Source organism: Drosophila sulfurigaster, chromosome 2R (assembly GCF_023558435.1).
Source record: "Drosophila sulfurigaster albostrigata strain 15112-1811.04 chromosome 2R, ASM2355843v2, whole genome shotgun sequence".
NCBI lineage: Eukaryota > Metazoa > Arthropoda > Insecta > Diptera > Drosophilidae > Drosophila > Drosophila sulfurigaster.
The window spans coordinates 12,692,122-12,709,474 of record NC_084882.1 but is presented as its reverse complement, the minus strand read 5'-3'; the positions used below and the strand labels follow the sequence as shown (position 1 = coordinate 12,709,474).

Sequence of the window (17,353 nt, the reverse complement as noted above, 5' to 3'; positions counted from 1 at the left end):
AGAGAGCTTAACTGGGTCTCGACTATCTATTTGAGTGATTCCTTACAGTCCAAGTAAACAGAAATACTATCAGATTTATGCATATGTACATATAGTTGGTATTCCAAAATAACTCTGGAAATGCAATCAAGTTGCCTGGCAGTTGCAATAATTTGTTGCATGTAATTAAAATCTAGTTGCAAGTTCTTTGCAGTTCACTGCAGTCTGGCAATGTAAATTGAAAATCCGACTAGAAAAATTGGAAAATTGTTTGCGGCCAGCAGCAGCAGCAACAGCAGCTCTCTTGGTTATTGCTTAATAATAAAATCCAATCGAGCAACAAACTGCAGCTAAACTTCACCAGCCACCAGTCCGGTTGATGTCTGGGCAATTTGCCATAGAATTTTGTTCAAAAAATACACACACAGACATGCTTCAGATTACACAGTAACAACAATATGGTTAGATAAACGAGGCTGCTTCAAATAGACAGCAAAAAGTACTCGAACTGAAGTACACAAATAATTTATCACATGCAACAAAGTGTTGTTGCAAACCTCGCACAAATCGTCACCAGACAGCATTTAAGTCTTTAAAGCAATCCTTGAGTCGGCCCTCAGACAGTTGCAGCTTAACTGTCGTTGCGAGTCTTGCCCTTAGGCATATAATCTGTATTAGATTTCCTCGGAATAATGTCAAGTGCAAGCGCACAACACTTGCCTCTGGCCAAGGATATTAAATGTCATGAATTTATAAATGTTTCTAAATATCATTCAAGTAAAACTAACAAATCTAAAAGCCATTTACGAGCATTGCCCCAAACTCAATTTTCCCAGCTCAATTATGAGCACAAAAAAGATTTTTACCAGCAGCAGCAGCAACAGCAACAGCAGAAACAACAACAGCATGAAATTTAGCATTTGCATTGGAAACTTTTCCGGATACAGCTACAAATTGTCGCTAGAGTCAGAAGCTGGCCCCAATCTATGTACGTACATTCACATGGCCAGTTTAAGTGCTGACCATGCAGGCAACCAACTGACATCGTATAGGCTTCACGAATAGATAGCTATGTGGAGTGGAAAGAGTGAAAAGAGGAGGGGGAAGAGGGAGGTGAAATAGGTGGTCATGCAGCAAACTTGCTCTTGGTAACTTATTTGTCTTTTGTATTAAAAAGTTTGTGGAGCCTAAAGTAGAAACTCGTGTTGTCCACATTGTTGTCAGGCACTGTCAACATCTCCATGTCCGTTTGTTTTTGTCCCCATCCTCATCCCCATTTTCCCAACTAACCTCTGACTGGGTTTCGGTTTGGTTTTTGCCAACCTACTTTGACTGCACTTGTTTTGCACACGTTAAGGCAAATTTGTTTGTTATGCCAATTGATGGCAACCCAAAATAGATTAGGCTCCAACGAAAGCAACGAAACACTGTTCATTCGTTTCGAATTGCACTCGAAAGAAGTATGTTTTCAAAAGGATGTAATAATTACACACTGAAAATCCACTGGCATTTGACCCAAATACTATTTTTTCGCAATTGCAGATACAGCTTTTGTCGGATAACTTTGGTCTGCAGTTCTCACCGGCGATGGCAAGCGATACCACAGAGTACATCTGTCTGGTCAATGATCGCCACATACCAGAGGCCATTGTGGATCTGTTGGTGCAAGGTGAGTTGCTCTTTCAATATTAAATACTTTAAACACTTGAATACGAGTATATTTTCATCATTATGTGTCATTCATTTCTTTTTAAATAATAACGGAGAAATTTTAATTAAGTACTTTTTTGTAATTCAAATTGAAATGTTACACTTATCATTTTATAAAATTCTGTTAAATATTAAATTCTTTTTTAAACTTCAAATGTTTAACCTACGTTCACCTCATCATTCCCTTATTAAATTCTTTTTAAATATTTAATCAACTGAGAAAACCACATTAAATACTTTTCGTTAGTTTAAAGTTGAAAGCGTATCGTGACTTCGACGTGTTGCACTTATCTTTTGCTCATTATCTTCGTTTGCCTTTCATTCCACACACAGACACACACATACACACAGAGTGAAACACCCACGCACACTCGATACATTTGGCTTGGTTTGGCTTTTCTCATTTAATAAACGCCATAACTACATTATTGATTTATCCGGTTTCCTTCCATTTTGGTGATTTCATTTCAAGATACGTGTGTTCGTTCAGTTTGTTCAGTTTCTTTCGTTCTTCGTCTTCTTCTCTCTGTCTCTGACTCCTTTCGTGTCATGATTTCCATTTGCATTTCACTGATAGCTCTCGCATTTCTCTCATGTGCTGATGTGTTGTTTTTACATCTTTTTTCTTCATTTTCTTTCACACAGATGTGCCCGATCCACCGGAGCGTCCTTTGTTAATAAGTTTCACGTCACGCTCGGTGAACTTATCCTGGGCTCACTCGCAGCATCCACGGAATGCACCCGTGACGCATTTCATTATTGAAACTCGGTAAGTGTTGAATGCCAGCAGCGCACTCTCTTAAGATAATACTATAATTAATAAATAATATGTGTATAGGTATGACTAGTCTGGTCAGACTGTGGTCAAGTGAACAGAGTACAGATTATTCAATGGGGATTGCATTGCAAAAGGCAGACATTCAATTAAAATCATTCTTCATTTATTGGTTTCTCAACTGTCTTCTTGTGCGCCTTGTCGATTGTATATTGCACAGTTGTCACTGCCACGCCCACACACAGACACACAAAGAGAAAGAGAATCATGCTGGGTACTTTAATTAATATGTGAAACGATATAACGGTACGCGAACACTATAGTACTCTATATATGAAAGGATACGCAACGCACTTCACTTGTGCTCCATTTAAATAGAAAAGAAAACACGCACACACACACACACCCACACAAGCTCAGTGCAGCGTGCAGCATGCAACGCATTTAACACACACACACGAACACACGCTTGAAGAAGCCCATGCAGAGGCGTTCTTGCAGCGGCTATTTTCCCGAATAACTTGAACTCAATGCGGAGCATGAAATAAAAACGATTGCCGCCAGTGCAATACAAAGGCCAGAGAGCGCAGAGAATGCAAAAGAACTGAAAAGCGAAACTTTTTCAATAAATTCCCATCATCAGCAGTGGCAGCTCCCCAGTAACTCCAGCCGTTGGGCTTTTAAAGGCATCGTCGGGGAAGAAGAAGTACATTGCGGCATTGCGGCGTGGCGTTCGTCGTTCTTCGCTCGTCGACCTGCAGAAGACACCGGGGCCGGCAATCGATGACAGGCAACTGGAAAGCAAAGCCTGTGGTGCATTTATGCAAAATAAGAAATAACCGAGGCACGCGTTGAATACACACCCACAAACAAACACTCACACACACACACAGACACACACACACCCACGCAAAAGTCGAACATGCGCGAGTGAATGGCATGCGAGGTATATGTAGCATACTTTTTTGGGCGTGCGCTCAATGAAGCCACCGACGCGACTGCAACAGCAACAGCAACAACAACAGCAATAGCGATGGCGACTGAGACGCTGACTGCATTTTATGTAAATTCCCATCGATGTGAAGTGATGTGAAGTGGGAGGTTGAGTTGTTGCCATTGTTGTTGGCATAGCACGCCTCTTATTTACATTTTCGCTTGATTCGGTTTATTTGCGCATATGCATGTGAATATGTGAGCGTGTGTGCGTGTGTATGTGTGTATGTGTGTGTGTGTGTGGGCAATGATATGGCGAATGTCTTTCGGTTTGCCTGCAAATTGAAAGACGATGACAACGACATGCTTCAGCTGAAATCTCGCTTCGCAAATCCACACTGAATGGCAATGCAATTGAAATAAGTTGAGGCGGTTGAAACGAAGTCGGTCCCCAAGCATGATTCCTCACATTAATACGACCCCATAAACAACTCACAGACACACGCACACACACACACACATGTTTACTGTTGTGATTTGACATTAAAAGTTTATTGTGGCTTTTATGCAAACATATACTTACTTATAGCTGAGCACCTGCATCTGTTTAAGTGGGACAGACAAGCAAACAGATAAACGGACCGACAGACAGATGGACTGACAGATCCTTCTGCTTATATTGACCAATTGTTGTTGATTTTTGGTTGTCATTCAGCACACACACACACACACAAGCAATAAATTTACAAACTGAAAACAAAGAGAAAAATCAATCATAATTTAAAGCACTTGATTTATTCGTTTTCGCGAATGAAACGTAATCTATGCTGATTTCATCAATTATTTTCCACCTATAATTTTTTTATTTTAATTTTTCATTGCGAAATTAATTAATTAAACATAACAGTGAATGAACTTTCTGTTATTCTAAATGTAAAAAGAGTATTGTAATTGAATTACATTTGTTGGAAATGAATACAAAATAAAAAGCCAACCAACAATGCGAATTTGGGTATTATTATATTATTTGTAGCTGCAGCTCAACTTAATTTCTCATTATAAATTAAATTTTTCATTGTCGACTTATTATTTTGCATTTAATACTGTATATTTTATTTATAACTGCTATGAAAAAAACAATATATGAAAACATTTCCAATTGTAAAGTTATTAGAAACTTGTTCAACACATTTAAAATGAAATTCGAGTATTTTGCATTTATCCGCGCATTATCTATGCAGTTCAATGTACTCTTATATTTTATATAGTTGTTTAACCACAAATAAATTTACATCTTTAAACAACTCGTGCGTGAACTTTGTCCTTACACACACACACTCACACACACTTATAAATACGCGTACACAGATAGGGCCATAAGCCATATGCTAAAAGCAGCAACAAATTTTAAGCGGCTTACAAAAAATGTTGTCTGCGTACAAGTGAATGTGTGTGTGTGTGTGTGTTTTATACCGATTTAAACGCGGGTGTATGTGTGTGTATGTGTGTGAAGCACGGGAATGGCCGCAAATTTATTTGCCATTGCGGTTACTTTGCTGTTTATTTTCTTGTTGTTCGCTGCCTGTCGCAGCGAGAGCTGTTTTTAGGCCCACAACATTTTTCAAAAGTTTTTGCCGCCCATTTTTCATGAAGTCGCCAAGACTTTTTTCCCCCGCAGCAGCAACAGGAACAGCAGCACAATAAACACAAACGTATATTACGTATACGTATGCATATGTGCCTTGCTCAGCTTGTTCCCATCTCCTCCTCTTCCTCCTCGATCTCCGCAGCTCAGCCCGAAACAGCTTGTATTCGTTTTTACAAAATGCGCATTGACAACACAGTCACATCTGTTATACACACACACACTCCCATACATGAAGTCAAGCTGGCCACACGCATTTATTAATTTTAATGCTTTTTCATGGAAACTTACAAAAAATGTTTACCATTTTTTTTTTATTGGTAGTCAAATATTTTGTTATTTTATTCGTTTCGTTTTTTCTTTTCGCTCTCGGCGACATCTCATATTTAATGCATTTTTAATCACACATAAAAGCCGCTCATTCATCCCAAACTCGTTCAGCTGATGTTGTGCATAAGCCCTAATAACATAATGTGAGCAACAACAACAACAAAACAAACACACACACACATGCATATTTCCATCCGTTTGTAACGTGCGTGAAATTTATGCAACCCCAAAAAATAAATAAAAAGAAAGAGAGCAAAAAAGATGCTAAATTTTTGCAAGTTTAAACAAAATTTACTGCACTTTGATATTGGTCATGAAAAATGCTCATTGGGCTCGGAACTCTCATCTCAGTCTCTGCCACAAATTTATGCGACAAAGCAGACCCCAATTTCCCCAGCACACAAATTTGTTGTTCTAAAATGGCGTTGCGGGGGCAGCTCTTCTAGTCTGCGTCTGTGTTTGTGTTGGTTTGGTAAAAATCGCATAAATATTTTAGTGCCTATGTGCGCCACACAAACGCCCGCTCGACCACACACATATTGTGTTATGCTGCTCAACGCCCATGACTGCCACGCCCCATGCATTTCCATAATGCAACTCCTGCCTATGCTTTATGCATACACAATAGGCATCCGTTGGTTGATTGCAGCGCAAAGCATGCCCAAAAAAAAAAGGAAACTTAGCACTCTCAGGTGGCAATTGAGAAGAATGCTATAAATATACCAAATCCTGGATAAGTTATGTGATTAATTTATACACACTTACAGCAACGAATAAAATCTTTCAAAAATTTTTTGTCTAAGGTTTTAGAATGAAATGTATAATTGAGGGGATTTTAACAGAAGTAAATGCTGTGCAGAAAATTAAGTATACGTATTTAGATTGCTTAATGAAGTCAGTCTCTATTTTAAAATATAAGCTTCATTTGATACTTGTTTTTAACATATTGTAGAGTTGTGATTCGTTTAATCTTTTTTACATCACACAACACTTGAAATATGAATGTTTCGATAAGAAAAGCAATAAAATAGAGAATTATCAATGAAAAGCCGATTGTGTGTGATCTACGCTAGAAAAACATTATGAAAAGGGCACATCAATAAAATTTAATAGAAATAAATGCTGTGCAGAAAATTAAGTATGCGCATCTTAACTTAAGCAGTTTCTTCTTTAAATTAGAAACTTAATTTCGTACTTTTTGTAAAGGTATGTTTCATTTACTATCCATTAATCTTTATACACCATACTTGAAATAAGAATGTGGCAATAAGAGAACGAAGAAATTACGGAATCATTAATAAATCTCCACTTGTAAAGGGCAAAATCTCAAATTTCTTAAAACTAAATATAAAGAAGATAAATAAATGAAAATATTTCATTTCGATAGATATAATATTATATTCTATTACATGCTTTATCTTTATTTGTCTATTTTTATTTATCAATCTATTGCATTGATTATTTTTAGCGTATAATATATTAATATTTCCCAATTTGTTCTTTCTACATTTGCAGCGAGGGCGAGGATGGCATTTGGGATCAAGTGGCTCGCATCTATACGAGAACGAATGCAACATCATATCAGGTGACCGGCCTGACGCCCTTCACCGTCTACAGCTTTCGCCTGCTGGCCGTTAACAAGCTGGGCGTGAGTCCGCCTTCCCAAGGAGTCCTACTATATTGTGACGCTGCGTGAAGGTAAGCATTCAAGAGAGAGATCTGATCCTGACACGCGTAGTTGCTATATCACTCGCATATACTACTTAGCTTATTTTATGACAGTGAGTCACATTAATTGTCCGACAGACTGACATGATACTTTTTTACAATCGCATTAAATTTTCATTTGAATTTTATGCCAACTACGATTCAAGGCTGAGCGAAGCAGCGAAGTTACCTTTTAAGTGCTGCCTATGAAAAGCGGGAGGCTCATAAAGCGATACATGCCTTTAAGCCCCAAGCCATATATACGTTTAATTATTTTTACGTTTAACTCGGCTCGACTTGACTTGACTTCATCGCTTGTGTGCGACATTTGCCGCATGGCAAAGACATCAAAAACTACAACTTAATGGCTTGTTTACGAGATGTACTCTCGGTAGAGCGAAGCAATTTCAGCTGTTAAAGCCGTGTACCAAAAACTTAACATGCCACAAATTGATAAATATTGAAAGTGAGCTGTTGTCTATTGCTGCCTGCAGTGCTTAATGCATCGTTCTTTATGCGTGTGGCATTGACATTTCACCTGCTGCTGTTCCTGCCATGGACAATGATTAATAGTCGCAGCATAATTTTTGGAGCAAGCTGACCCCAAAAAGTCACAGAAGTTTTCCATAGGCTTTAAGTGTGCATTGCGTACATTAATCACACAGTCCAAGAGGCACATAACAGCAACAGCAACACGCCTCTGCTGTCTCTTTTGCTGCTTGCCACCTTCCACCTCGAGTTGAAGTTGTGGCAGCGACCATATATCCAAGGGCGACAGCGACAAGCTATTAGCAACACATTTGTCTTAGGAGCAAACACTCGAAATGACGTCCGTTAAGGGACGCCGAATTGGCGTGAAATTCCATTTATGCCACAGCATATTGGAATGCTGCGTGGAGCAGCTGTGGCTCAGCTATTGGTTGCAACTAGACACACACATATGTACGTATATGTGGCTGCTGCAAATTAGTCAATAGTCTGCGGCCCGTACCTCATTAAGGGAGTGAACATATTGCGGGTTAGGGTTAAGAGCTAATGTCTCCCTCTCTCTCTCTCTCTCTCTGGAATGCCTCGCATAGCTGCGGCATTTGCCAATTTGTATAAATTAAGCTTGTCGCCTGCATAAATTAGAGGCTCACACACATACATACAAAGTGCTGTAGAAGTTTTCAATTTTCGGTTGATACGATGTCAAAGTCAAAAGAAAATATCATTTAATTTATTTATAGCGTAGCGCAATTTTAGTTGCCAAGTGACAAGCTCTTTCCCACCATCCAACTTCACCCAAAAAAGTCGCCGTCAATTCAGTCCGCTCACCTGCCCATCAGACCAAAGCGTCAGGCCAGGCCAGGCCAGCAGACGGCGTGAGGCACACGCACCATTTAACTTGATGCGACACAGAGTGAAGTCGAGCAGGGAGCAAATCTCATGGCCGCATGAGCTCACGGCTCACAGCTCGCAGGTCGCAGCGCCCAAGCTCACGGCTTAGGCGCGGGGCACTTGCAACTTATGTTGCGTGACAGTGACAACTTGACAATGCCACAGACAACGCAACGCAACGACGACTTGACGTCGACGTCGACGACGACGACGACGACGACCCGAAACTGTACTGTGAGAGCCTAACTTTTTGTGCGGCATTTTTAATTTGAAATTTTTGAGTTTCCGCCAAGTTTTGGCAGCCAAAAACTTTATGCTCAAGCACCTACTCATCTCTCTCTCGCTCTCTCTCTCTTTCTCACTTTCTTTGCTTGCAGCGCCCACGGGCAAACCAATACCCACGACGGCTCACAATACGTCCTCCACATCGGTGTACATCTCGTGGAAGCCACCATCGCCGGATACCATATTGGGCGAGTTTCTTGGCTATCGCATTACATATCGGCCACGCGATCGCAGTCCCAACGATACCAAGGAAATCTATATACGTGACAATACCGTCGAGGTAAGCGCAACAGCACACACACACACACACCAACAATAATTGAATTTCCAACATTTCTGACACTTTGCCATATTGAAAACGCCAGCAGGCGCCACCAAATCGTGCACCCTATTGATTTCCCTTAAATATTCGCGAAGAGTCTCTGACACTGCCAGAGAAGTATCTTTCTGTCTGTCTGTCTTGCTGTCTGAGTGTCCATTAGCCATCCATGCATGCAACGAACTCATACAATACCATTTCTGAATTGGACTTCAAGTATGCTAAAATATTCCCATATTGTCATTCGACGGGGTTTTTTTTGGGGGGGGAGTGGCAGGAGCCACGTCAGCGAACGCGTCGCGACGTATTAAAAAGTAATTTACACCTGCTGCCAAAAGGTACTTTTCTCACAGCCACGCCCACAGCGCCCATCAGCCACACATGTGGCTGGCACGAAAAAGCCAGCCAGCGTGTTGTTGCTTCAACCTGTCAGGTATCACTTCTGCCAAGGGGCTCATTTACCATATCTTGTAGTGGTCGCTATCACAAGCAATTTGTTAACGATTAGTTGAGAGCGAGGCTTACGCTTTCTGGGGGAGTATCACCGAGTACCGAGTGCATGTGTGTGTGTGTGTTTGTGTGCGGTATTTCTATATCTTTCAGATATCGCCTTCGTCTCTCCGTCACACACACACACACGCGACGCCACTAATGAAGTGTGGGAATGGGGCATTGATACCGATGCGGGTTGGCCCCAAAATGTGGCACGTGCTTAGAAACATGCCACCTGGGAATACCTTTAATGCCTAAAAAACATTTCGAGCTAAAAGCAATGTCTTAGGCCCGAAAGCAAGCTAACACCTAATAGCCATGGGGATTCGAAACTTAGATATCCTGCCAGCCTACCTGTCTCTCTGCCTTACTATTTAAATTGTAAGTCCCCGAGGGCATAAACTGAAATTAGCTAATGACTTAGCAACGTGGGTCAAACACACACAGATTCAGATTTCTCGATTTACATCCTTTTTACGTATGCTAGCCAATTAAATTGTTTAAAAAGGGTTTTTGGTGAATGCAAGTGACAGGCAATTAGATAGTTTTCCACTTCATATGCATTTCTATTTTCGATTGGTTTGAAGAGTAATTTATGTATGAGTCTGTATGCAAATGAATTGTAGAGAAGGTTATTTATAAATAGGAAGAAATCTACAGAGTGCTCGACTGTGAGATATTCGATACTCGAATAAAAGCAAATATTGCGGTATGCAAAAATACTAAAAATATTCCAAAGTGCAAAATATATCAGATTGTCATTCAAAGCTTCTAAGACTCGTTGAAAATAGGCTTCTTAGCCAAAAGTATTTCTTAAATACAATTTTACATCGTATCGCAATCAAATTTTAAGGAATCATAGACTATAGTTATTAGTATATGTACAAAAAATCGCGAGCTTCAAAATTACGTTTGTTATTTGATTTGTATCAAAAATTTGAAACAAACTTGATCTGCGTGCAAATATAACATATACATATCTATCTCTTATAGTCTCTGAGATCAAGGTATTCATACTGACAGACAGACGGACAGAGAGACGGACATGGCTTTATCGTCTCGACTTTTCAATCTGCTCAAGAATATATAGACTTTATGGGATCGGAGATGTATAGATATAAATATAGGGTATAATAAAAAATTATATTAAAAATTAAGCCAAGTTAACGTTGCCATACATTTTTATGACCAATATTAAAAACACATTAAATGCATAAATTATGTTTAATGCATAGTTTAAAGTGCTATGGCAATTTAAGCTGCACCCGCTCTGCTCTTCGAATTTTATTCTATTTAGCGCAATAATATGCAGGGCATGTAATGCATTTTTGGGAATTTGCAGTATTTTCAATGCATGGTTATGGCAACGTTGAGCGCTGCAGCTTGTGTTGGGGGCGGAGTAAGTACGGAGTGAGGCTTAAAATATGCAAAAATTATTAGCGATAATGCTCACGTACGACACTCGACGCGACGTAGTTGCCTAAAATGCCAAAAAACTATGCGATGCCGCTTGAAGTGTGTCGCAAATCGGGAATAGGAAAAGGGAACAAGGGATCGGGAGGGGACATCATGTTCCGCTGATAGCAACGTGGCACGCTTTTGTGCTTGAGTGCATATTTTGCAGTTATCTAGACGCTGGCCCCGCAGGCTAAAAATACTAAAAATAAAAAAAAAAAACGATGCGGAGAGAAAGAGCTGAGAGCTGAGCTGGTTGAACTGCTGGCTGACGCTTTTCTCTATTCTTTTTGCATGTCAGTTGCATGTTGAAATATTATCCTTGCAGGCAGAAACGTGCGACTTCATTTTTTTAAGTCGCTCTGCCAACTCGAGGGCATGGCTTTCTCTCTCTGTCTCTCTGTTTCACTATTCCCATATCACACCAAGCACCGTTAACTGTCAGAGACCCCGTTCTGTGACCCCAAACGTCGCCTGCAAGCCCTTAACCACGCCTAGTTGGACAGCAGCAGCAGCAGCAACTACAACTCTCTGGCTACATTGAGCTGTCACGTGTGAAACAGCCCTGAAGCTGCGCTAAATTTGCCAATTTTCTAATTAAAATTTCTGCGCCGTAAAGCATAAATTTCTCAGCTCCTTAACGTGGCTAAAATGTAACACAAAAGCCGAAACCAAGTGAAACACGCTTGTCGCGCGTCTAGTGCGAAAAACTTTAACTGCGAAATTTTGTTTGATTGTTTCGCCCCTAAATTGTTGTGGCACATTCCATTTCTCATGTTCGCTGACAGCCCAAGAATACATTTGAATAAGTTTTTGGTTACACTTTCAGTTTCAGGGAGTTACAAATCTCTCACTGCTAATTGCGAGATTTCCATCAGACGCGAATCGAAAGTGTTTGCGGCATTTGTGAGGCAATTTATCATACTTTCAGCTAAGCCATCTCGTCTCGGTTCTTGGCTCTATCAATTACAGTATATCAATTAACTGTGCTTGCCCTTGGGCATTGCCAAAACTTATTTTGGTGACCATAAAAGTGGCAGCAGTTGTAAATTTCGGGGCTCATTTACTGGCCACACTCGCGTCGCGTCCGGCTAGTACATAAAATGAAATTATATAGTGGCATTAGCGTTGCCAGAGCAACTAAAACCTCGCCTATTCACACACACACAAAGAGACACACACAGAGAAAGATATATATGTGTGTTGTCGCTTGTTAAATCAAAGCGCTCGTTGGCCAACTCTGGCGCCCAACAGCCACTTAAGCTTTTGGCATGGCAGTCAATCCGTTTCTAAGCACAGGCTTTGAGCCGTTCCAGGCACTGGCGAACCAACCGCTTTGTGGTCACAACCGACGAGCAACAACAACAGCAATAACAACAACTACAACACTAACAAAAGTACAAACAACAAAAAGGCAAAGCAAGCGGTTGAAAGCGACGCTCTAATGTATGCAACATAAATTGTCTGTTGTTGTTGTAGCAGCAGCCATTTTTGGTTTACCCTCAGCATACGTGTGTGTGCGAATGTGTGTGTGTGTGTGTCACTGTGTGTAGTGAAAGCCAGCGGCTTGTTTTATGGTTTCGCACTGCCTTCTGACCTTTCGTTAAATTTTAATAAGCCGCACCAAACAGGATATGCTCTCTGCTCGAGCACCTAAGTAGTTTTTTCCTGGCTTCGATGCATCTCCAGTGATTGTTTTTGCACCCACTTATACTATGTTATACACAACGCTATGCCATACATATTTATTTTTGTGTATGTGTTGGTACAATTAAGCAAGCAGTGCTTGCTGGCCGTGCAAGTCAATTTCCTCTTTTTGTGTGTGGGAGGCGGCGCACTTTGCCGCAGCAAATACATTTTTAAGAGCCGCCATTTTTTTTGTGCTTATTTGCCAACAACGCACAAAAGTATGCAATGCGCAATTTCCGTTCCAAGAAACGCCAGCAAAAAGGAAGTCTCAAGAATGCCGCATGCCACGAAGTTTACTCATTCAATATTATAAAGTATTATATGGAATTCTTAAGCACTCACATTGCATTTTCTCCACCTCCTTCTTTCTTCTTCTCTTGCAGAGCCACGAGATACAGAACCTACAAACGTACACCCAATACAAGGTAACGGTGCAGGTGTTCAATCCGGAGGGACTCGGTCCCGAAACAACGATACTGGTGATGACCGATGAAGGAGGTGAGTACAAAGTACACATTACGATTAGTTGGATTTGAAGATGACAAAACTTAGAAGCTTAATGCACGAAATCACACCTGGTATTTAGTTTATTAAGACGTTCAAGTTCCAAATACACTTTACCACATTTGACTTCAATCGCTGGCAACTTGTGCTCAAAGAACTCAGTCAAAAAGTTCGACAAGTGTAAGTCGAAGTGTATGTGGTCAGTAGCCACTTGGCCACTTGAATGGACAGTCAAAGCTGATTCCCAGATATTTGATTTATCTCTTTTGCATTTATGGACTGTGGCATCGTTTTGAGATGCTCAGAAATGCTGGGAAATGCAACTATTTCGCACATGTAGAAAATGTGCAGATGTGCAGCTGTGCTGTTGTGCTGCTGAGCAACTGTTTATTGGAATACCAAGTGACCAGAAATTGACCAAGATACACATTCTGATCATATTCTGGTCAATACTCAGGCAACAACACTCAACAAAACAACAACTGCTTAAAAAAAATAAGAGAGGAGAAGTGCCACAACAAACAAATTCGGCTTTGTGTGCAGTTTTTTCTTCTTCACAATTTCTCAATTTAAATGTAGAAAAGAGCTCAGGCTTTGACTCGCTCGACCGCAAAATGTCTGTGCCATGCAATGAAGCAAACAAATAAAAGTTGAGCTAGACCAACCAACACAGCAGCAGCAGCAGCAGAAGCAGAAGCAGCAGCAAAAATATGGTACAATTTCTCATATTTCTATTTCACCAGCTGCAACAGCAAACCAAGGCTCACACTACAAATACTATTTTCCCCAGCTAGAGAGAGAGAGGGAGAGGGAGAGAGAAAGAGAGTGGAGTCAAAATGTGCTTTGGTGTGGAATATAAATAAAAATTGCTTACTTAAACTTTTGCCATATGCTGCACATTCAGCAGCAAATCGAGGCAAGAACTGTTCAGGCATATCTTTTATGCGCCACGTTGCGATCTCCATTTCCCCACACGCTCATCTTCCTATTTCCTAGGAAATATTCGGTATTTTGTTTTGTTTGCCGCGGTCTAACGTGGACTTCCGTTCGCCGTTTGCCGTTTCAGTCTGAGGCACAGACGCCGCCATTAACGGAAGTCCTCAGACTGCCGTCGCCGGCCACACTGCCTTCAACTTCTACTTTGCGGAATGCTTAAGTAAATAATAACCATCGCACAATTCTTTTCTTTTCCTCACTTTTTTTTCTGTTTTCTGCGTCTTTAATTTTTGGCAAAAGTCTTCGGCTAAGCTGTTTACTCTAGGGTAACTTCTGGGGCCAACTCTTTGATGCGCAAGCGAAGTCTTTTCGAAAAGTTGAAAGCTTAGCGCATAATTAACATATAATTCAGCGTAAAATCCGCTCAGTTCAAGCTGATTTTGTGGCAAATACAAAGAAAACCTTGACGACCAAAACAGAAGGTAGCAAATGCAACTTTTTAATACGCATTTCTCATTAAGAATACACGTAAAGGCAGGTTAAGAATTTATGTGAGGAAATATGAAATACTCATATATTTTGCAATGTGGCAGGTAAGATGATGATATACATACTCTTACTTGTACTTTGTCAGATTTGTTGTTTGCCTTCAGTCTTTGGCACATTTTCATAAGCGCCTTTGACTTGGACGAGCTGCTTTTGCCTTTGCTTCTCTGCGAACTTCTGCGCAATGTTCGCATCTGGCATAATTTTGTAATTTCATTTCATTTTTATTTTCCATCAGCTGGCTGCTTGTTTTTTTTTTTGTGTTCAACTCGCATTTATTCTACGCTTTTTGGGCTGCCAGGTGCAGACAGGCAAGGCTTTCAAGGGATTTGCAGCAGCTTAGTCGACAAGTTTAAACAGCTGCGGATGCGGCTGTAGATGAGAGGATGACGCTGTGGATGATGCTGCTGGGTTGGGTTGAGTTTTGAGCAGGGCAGGGCAGGGCACAAGCGGATACACGACTGCGACTGTGGCTTGATGATGAGTTTGGCAACATGTAGGCAATGCCTTTGACAGTCTTGATTAATTAGCAGTTAGAAGGCCCTCAAAACTCAAATCAGACTTAATGAATTTCATTTCATTTTCAAATCTCTCTCTTCTTTTACTCTTTTTGGTATGCGGCAGTCTGTTGCGTTTTGGGTTACATGCTGTGTGGCATGCGGCATGCGGCAACAGTGACCGCATGTGGTGAACATTATGAAAGAAGCCCTGCTGCAGCCGGCAGCCCTTCTTAGAGTGAAGGACTTAAGCCCAAGCAACTGATAATACCTTTAACTCTAACGTCGCGAGCTTAGCCAAAAAAAAAAAAAAAAATAGAGAGAAAAGAAAAGGACACGAGCTGAAGCAATTGCTAAGCAATTCTAAGGCTTCTCTCATGTTTCGCCTTTATTCAATATTCCTTTAGTTGTTGCCTCGTGTTATTGTTATTACTGTGTTTTGTGCCGACTGTTAAATCCTGTCCTTGTGTCTGCACTTTGACTTCAAGCAGGCCCCGGCCAGGCTGTCTTTGATTAAAATTTTGCCACTTGCCTTCTACTGTTGCGTTTTAACTTTTGACATTGACCCAAGACACACTCTCCGACAATAGCTATATCTCTGACTTTAGCTGTAGCTATGTCTCTGTCTCTGTCTCTGTTTCCGACTTTGACTGTGATTCCTGTCTCTCGCTCTGTCTTTAGCTCCGGATCGACTTTGGATCGCCTTGCACTTTAGCCGGCACGCACTCTAGAATTTCATTTGGACCTTTGGCATGTGCTTTGTGGCTGCCTGCCTCCTGTCATGCACCAGTCTCTGCCCCTCGGCCCCACCGTCCACTGCCATGAAACACTTATCCTAGCAGTAGAGAGCAGAAGACAGCGAGACAGCAATAATAGCCATGTGTCTTGACTCAAGATAACTTCGTTTTGTTTCGCTTCGTTTCGTTGGGTTTTGGTTTCGTTGCGATGCGTTTCGTTTCGTTTTCATTTCACTTGCGTAGTTTTACTTTTGGCCCTGTCATACTCTTGTGGCGATGTGGCCCTGCAACAACTTTTAACTTTAACGCGTCATGTTTCCAAGCAATGACAGTAACATTTTCTTTTCCGATATGGCCTTAGGATTTAGCAGAGAGGTCACCTCGAAAGGCCAGACAAAACAGGTGAATAGGTGTCCATCACAGAAGACAAAAGCCCGAAGAGTGTTGTTGTGTCAGTTGCTGACCCAATGTCTTGACTTATTTTTAAAAAAGAGAAACGCTTTGCTTTTGTGCTGAGATAATCTGTCAAATGTACTTCCAGGAAACACATTAGCTCCAGCACAAGAAGCAGCTTAGAAACAACAAAGAATCTTTTATTTATAAATACGTCAGAGAATGAATTCAGAAGAAATTATTTAATAATTGAATTTAACATCTTTAACTTCACAAAATCAGCGTCATCACTTCGTCTGCTTCATTAGATGCTTTGTTCCATTTAGCTGCAAGTCAAATTGTTCACAGTCATTTATCAGGCTGTCAACGCCCCCAAAACATTTTGTGGGAGGGAGCGTGAAAATTAATAGACATGTGCAGCCAAAGTGCAGCGGGGAAAATGTAGAAAAGCGACTGTGCAGCTGCTTAAGTAATTCGCTGAATTTCGAAAAACGAGTTTGATGAAAAACCAAAGCGCAAAAGGAAACGTATAAAATTGCGGCCACTCATTCTAAATGAGGACGAAAGTAAATGGTGAAATCCATTTGCGCCAAAAAACGACTGTCAAAGGCTCGCGGCCAAATGCAACGTCACCTGACTCAACTAAACTAAGCTGAGCTGAGGAGTTAGGAGTTAGGAGCTAGGAGCTGAGGAGTTGAGTTGAGAGTTCAGTTGAGCTGAGAGTTTCGCGGTTTAATGGCACGAGCTGCCTTGTTTGCCTTGAGGATGGCACACAAAACCAGCAGCTTCTAGCTAGCAACTCCTTTGCCTGCTCGTATAAAACTTGCAGCAACAAAATTAATTACCTTTGGCTACTTTCAACTAGTTGCGGCTAAGCACGGGAGGCTGTGTGGAAGCTGTTTGCATGCCCCGACCAGAAAAGGTGGCCCCAAACATCCGCTGACTGCTTTTAAAGCGCCAGCCGCAAAAGCTGCGCCAAAAAATAGCAAAAAAAAAGAACCGAGCGCAACTGAAAAGATAGAAAACCATCAAACAGAGAGC

The 17,353-nt window shown here is 41.0% G+C and overlaps 2 protein-coding genes across 2 annotated transcripts in view; one reads left to right on the top strand and one right to left on the bottom strand.

Annotated features, from left to right (window-relative positions):
- The window catches only part of LOC133837838 (uncharacterized protein C2orf42 homolog), a 139,796-nt gene that overhangs the window by 62,328 nt on the left and 60,115 nt on the right, over nt 1–17,353 (bottom strand). The gene's annotated exons all lie outside the window — the stretch shown is intronic.
- LOC133837837 (tyrosine-protein phosphatase 99A) overlaps nt 1–17,353 on the top strand; it is a 110,193-nt gene that overhangs the window by 38,332 nt on the left and 54,508 nt on the right. Inside the window, 6 exon segments of the mRNA XM_062268736.1 lie at nt 1,522–1,648; nt 2,335–2,458; nt 6,888–7,035; nt 7,037–7,070; nt 8,837–9,024; nt 13,083–13,197. Coding sequence (XP_062124720.1) covers nt 1,522–1,648; nt 2,335–2,458; nt 6,888–7,035; nt 7,037–7,070; nt 8,837–9,024; nt 13,083–13,197 — 736 coding nt within the window.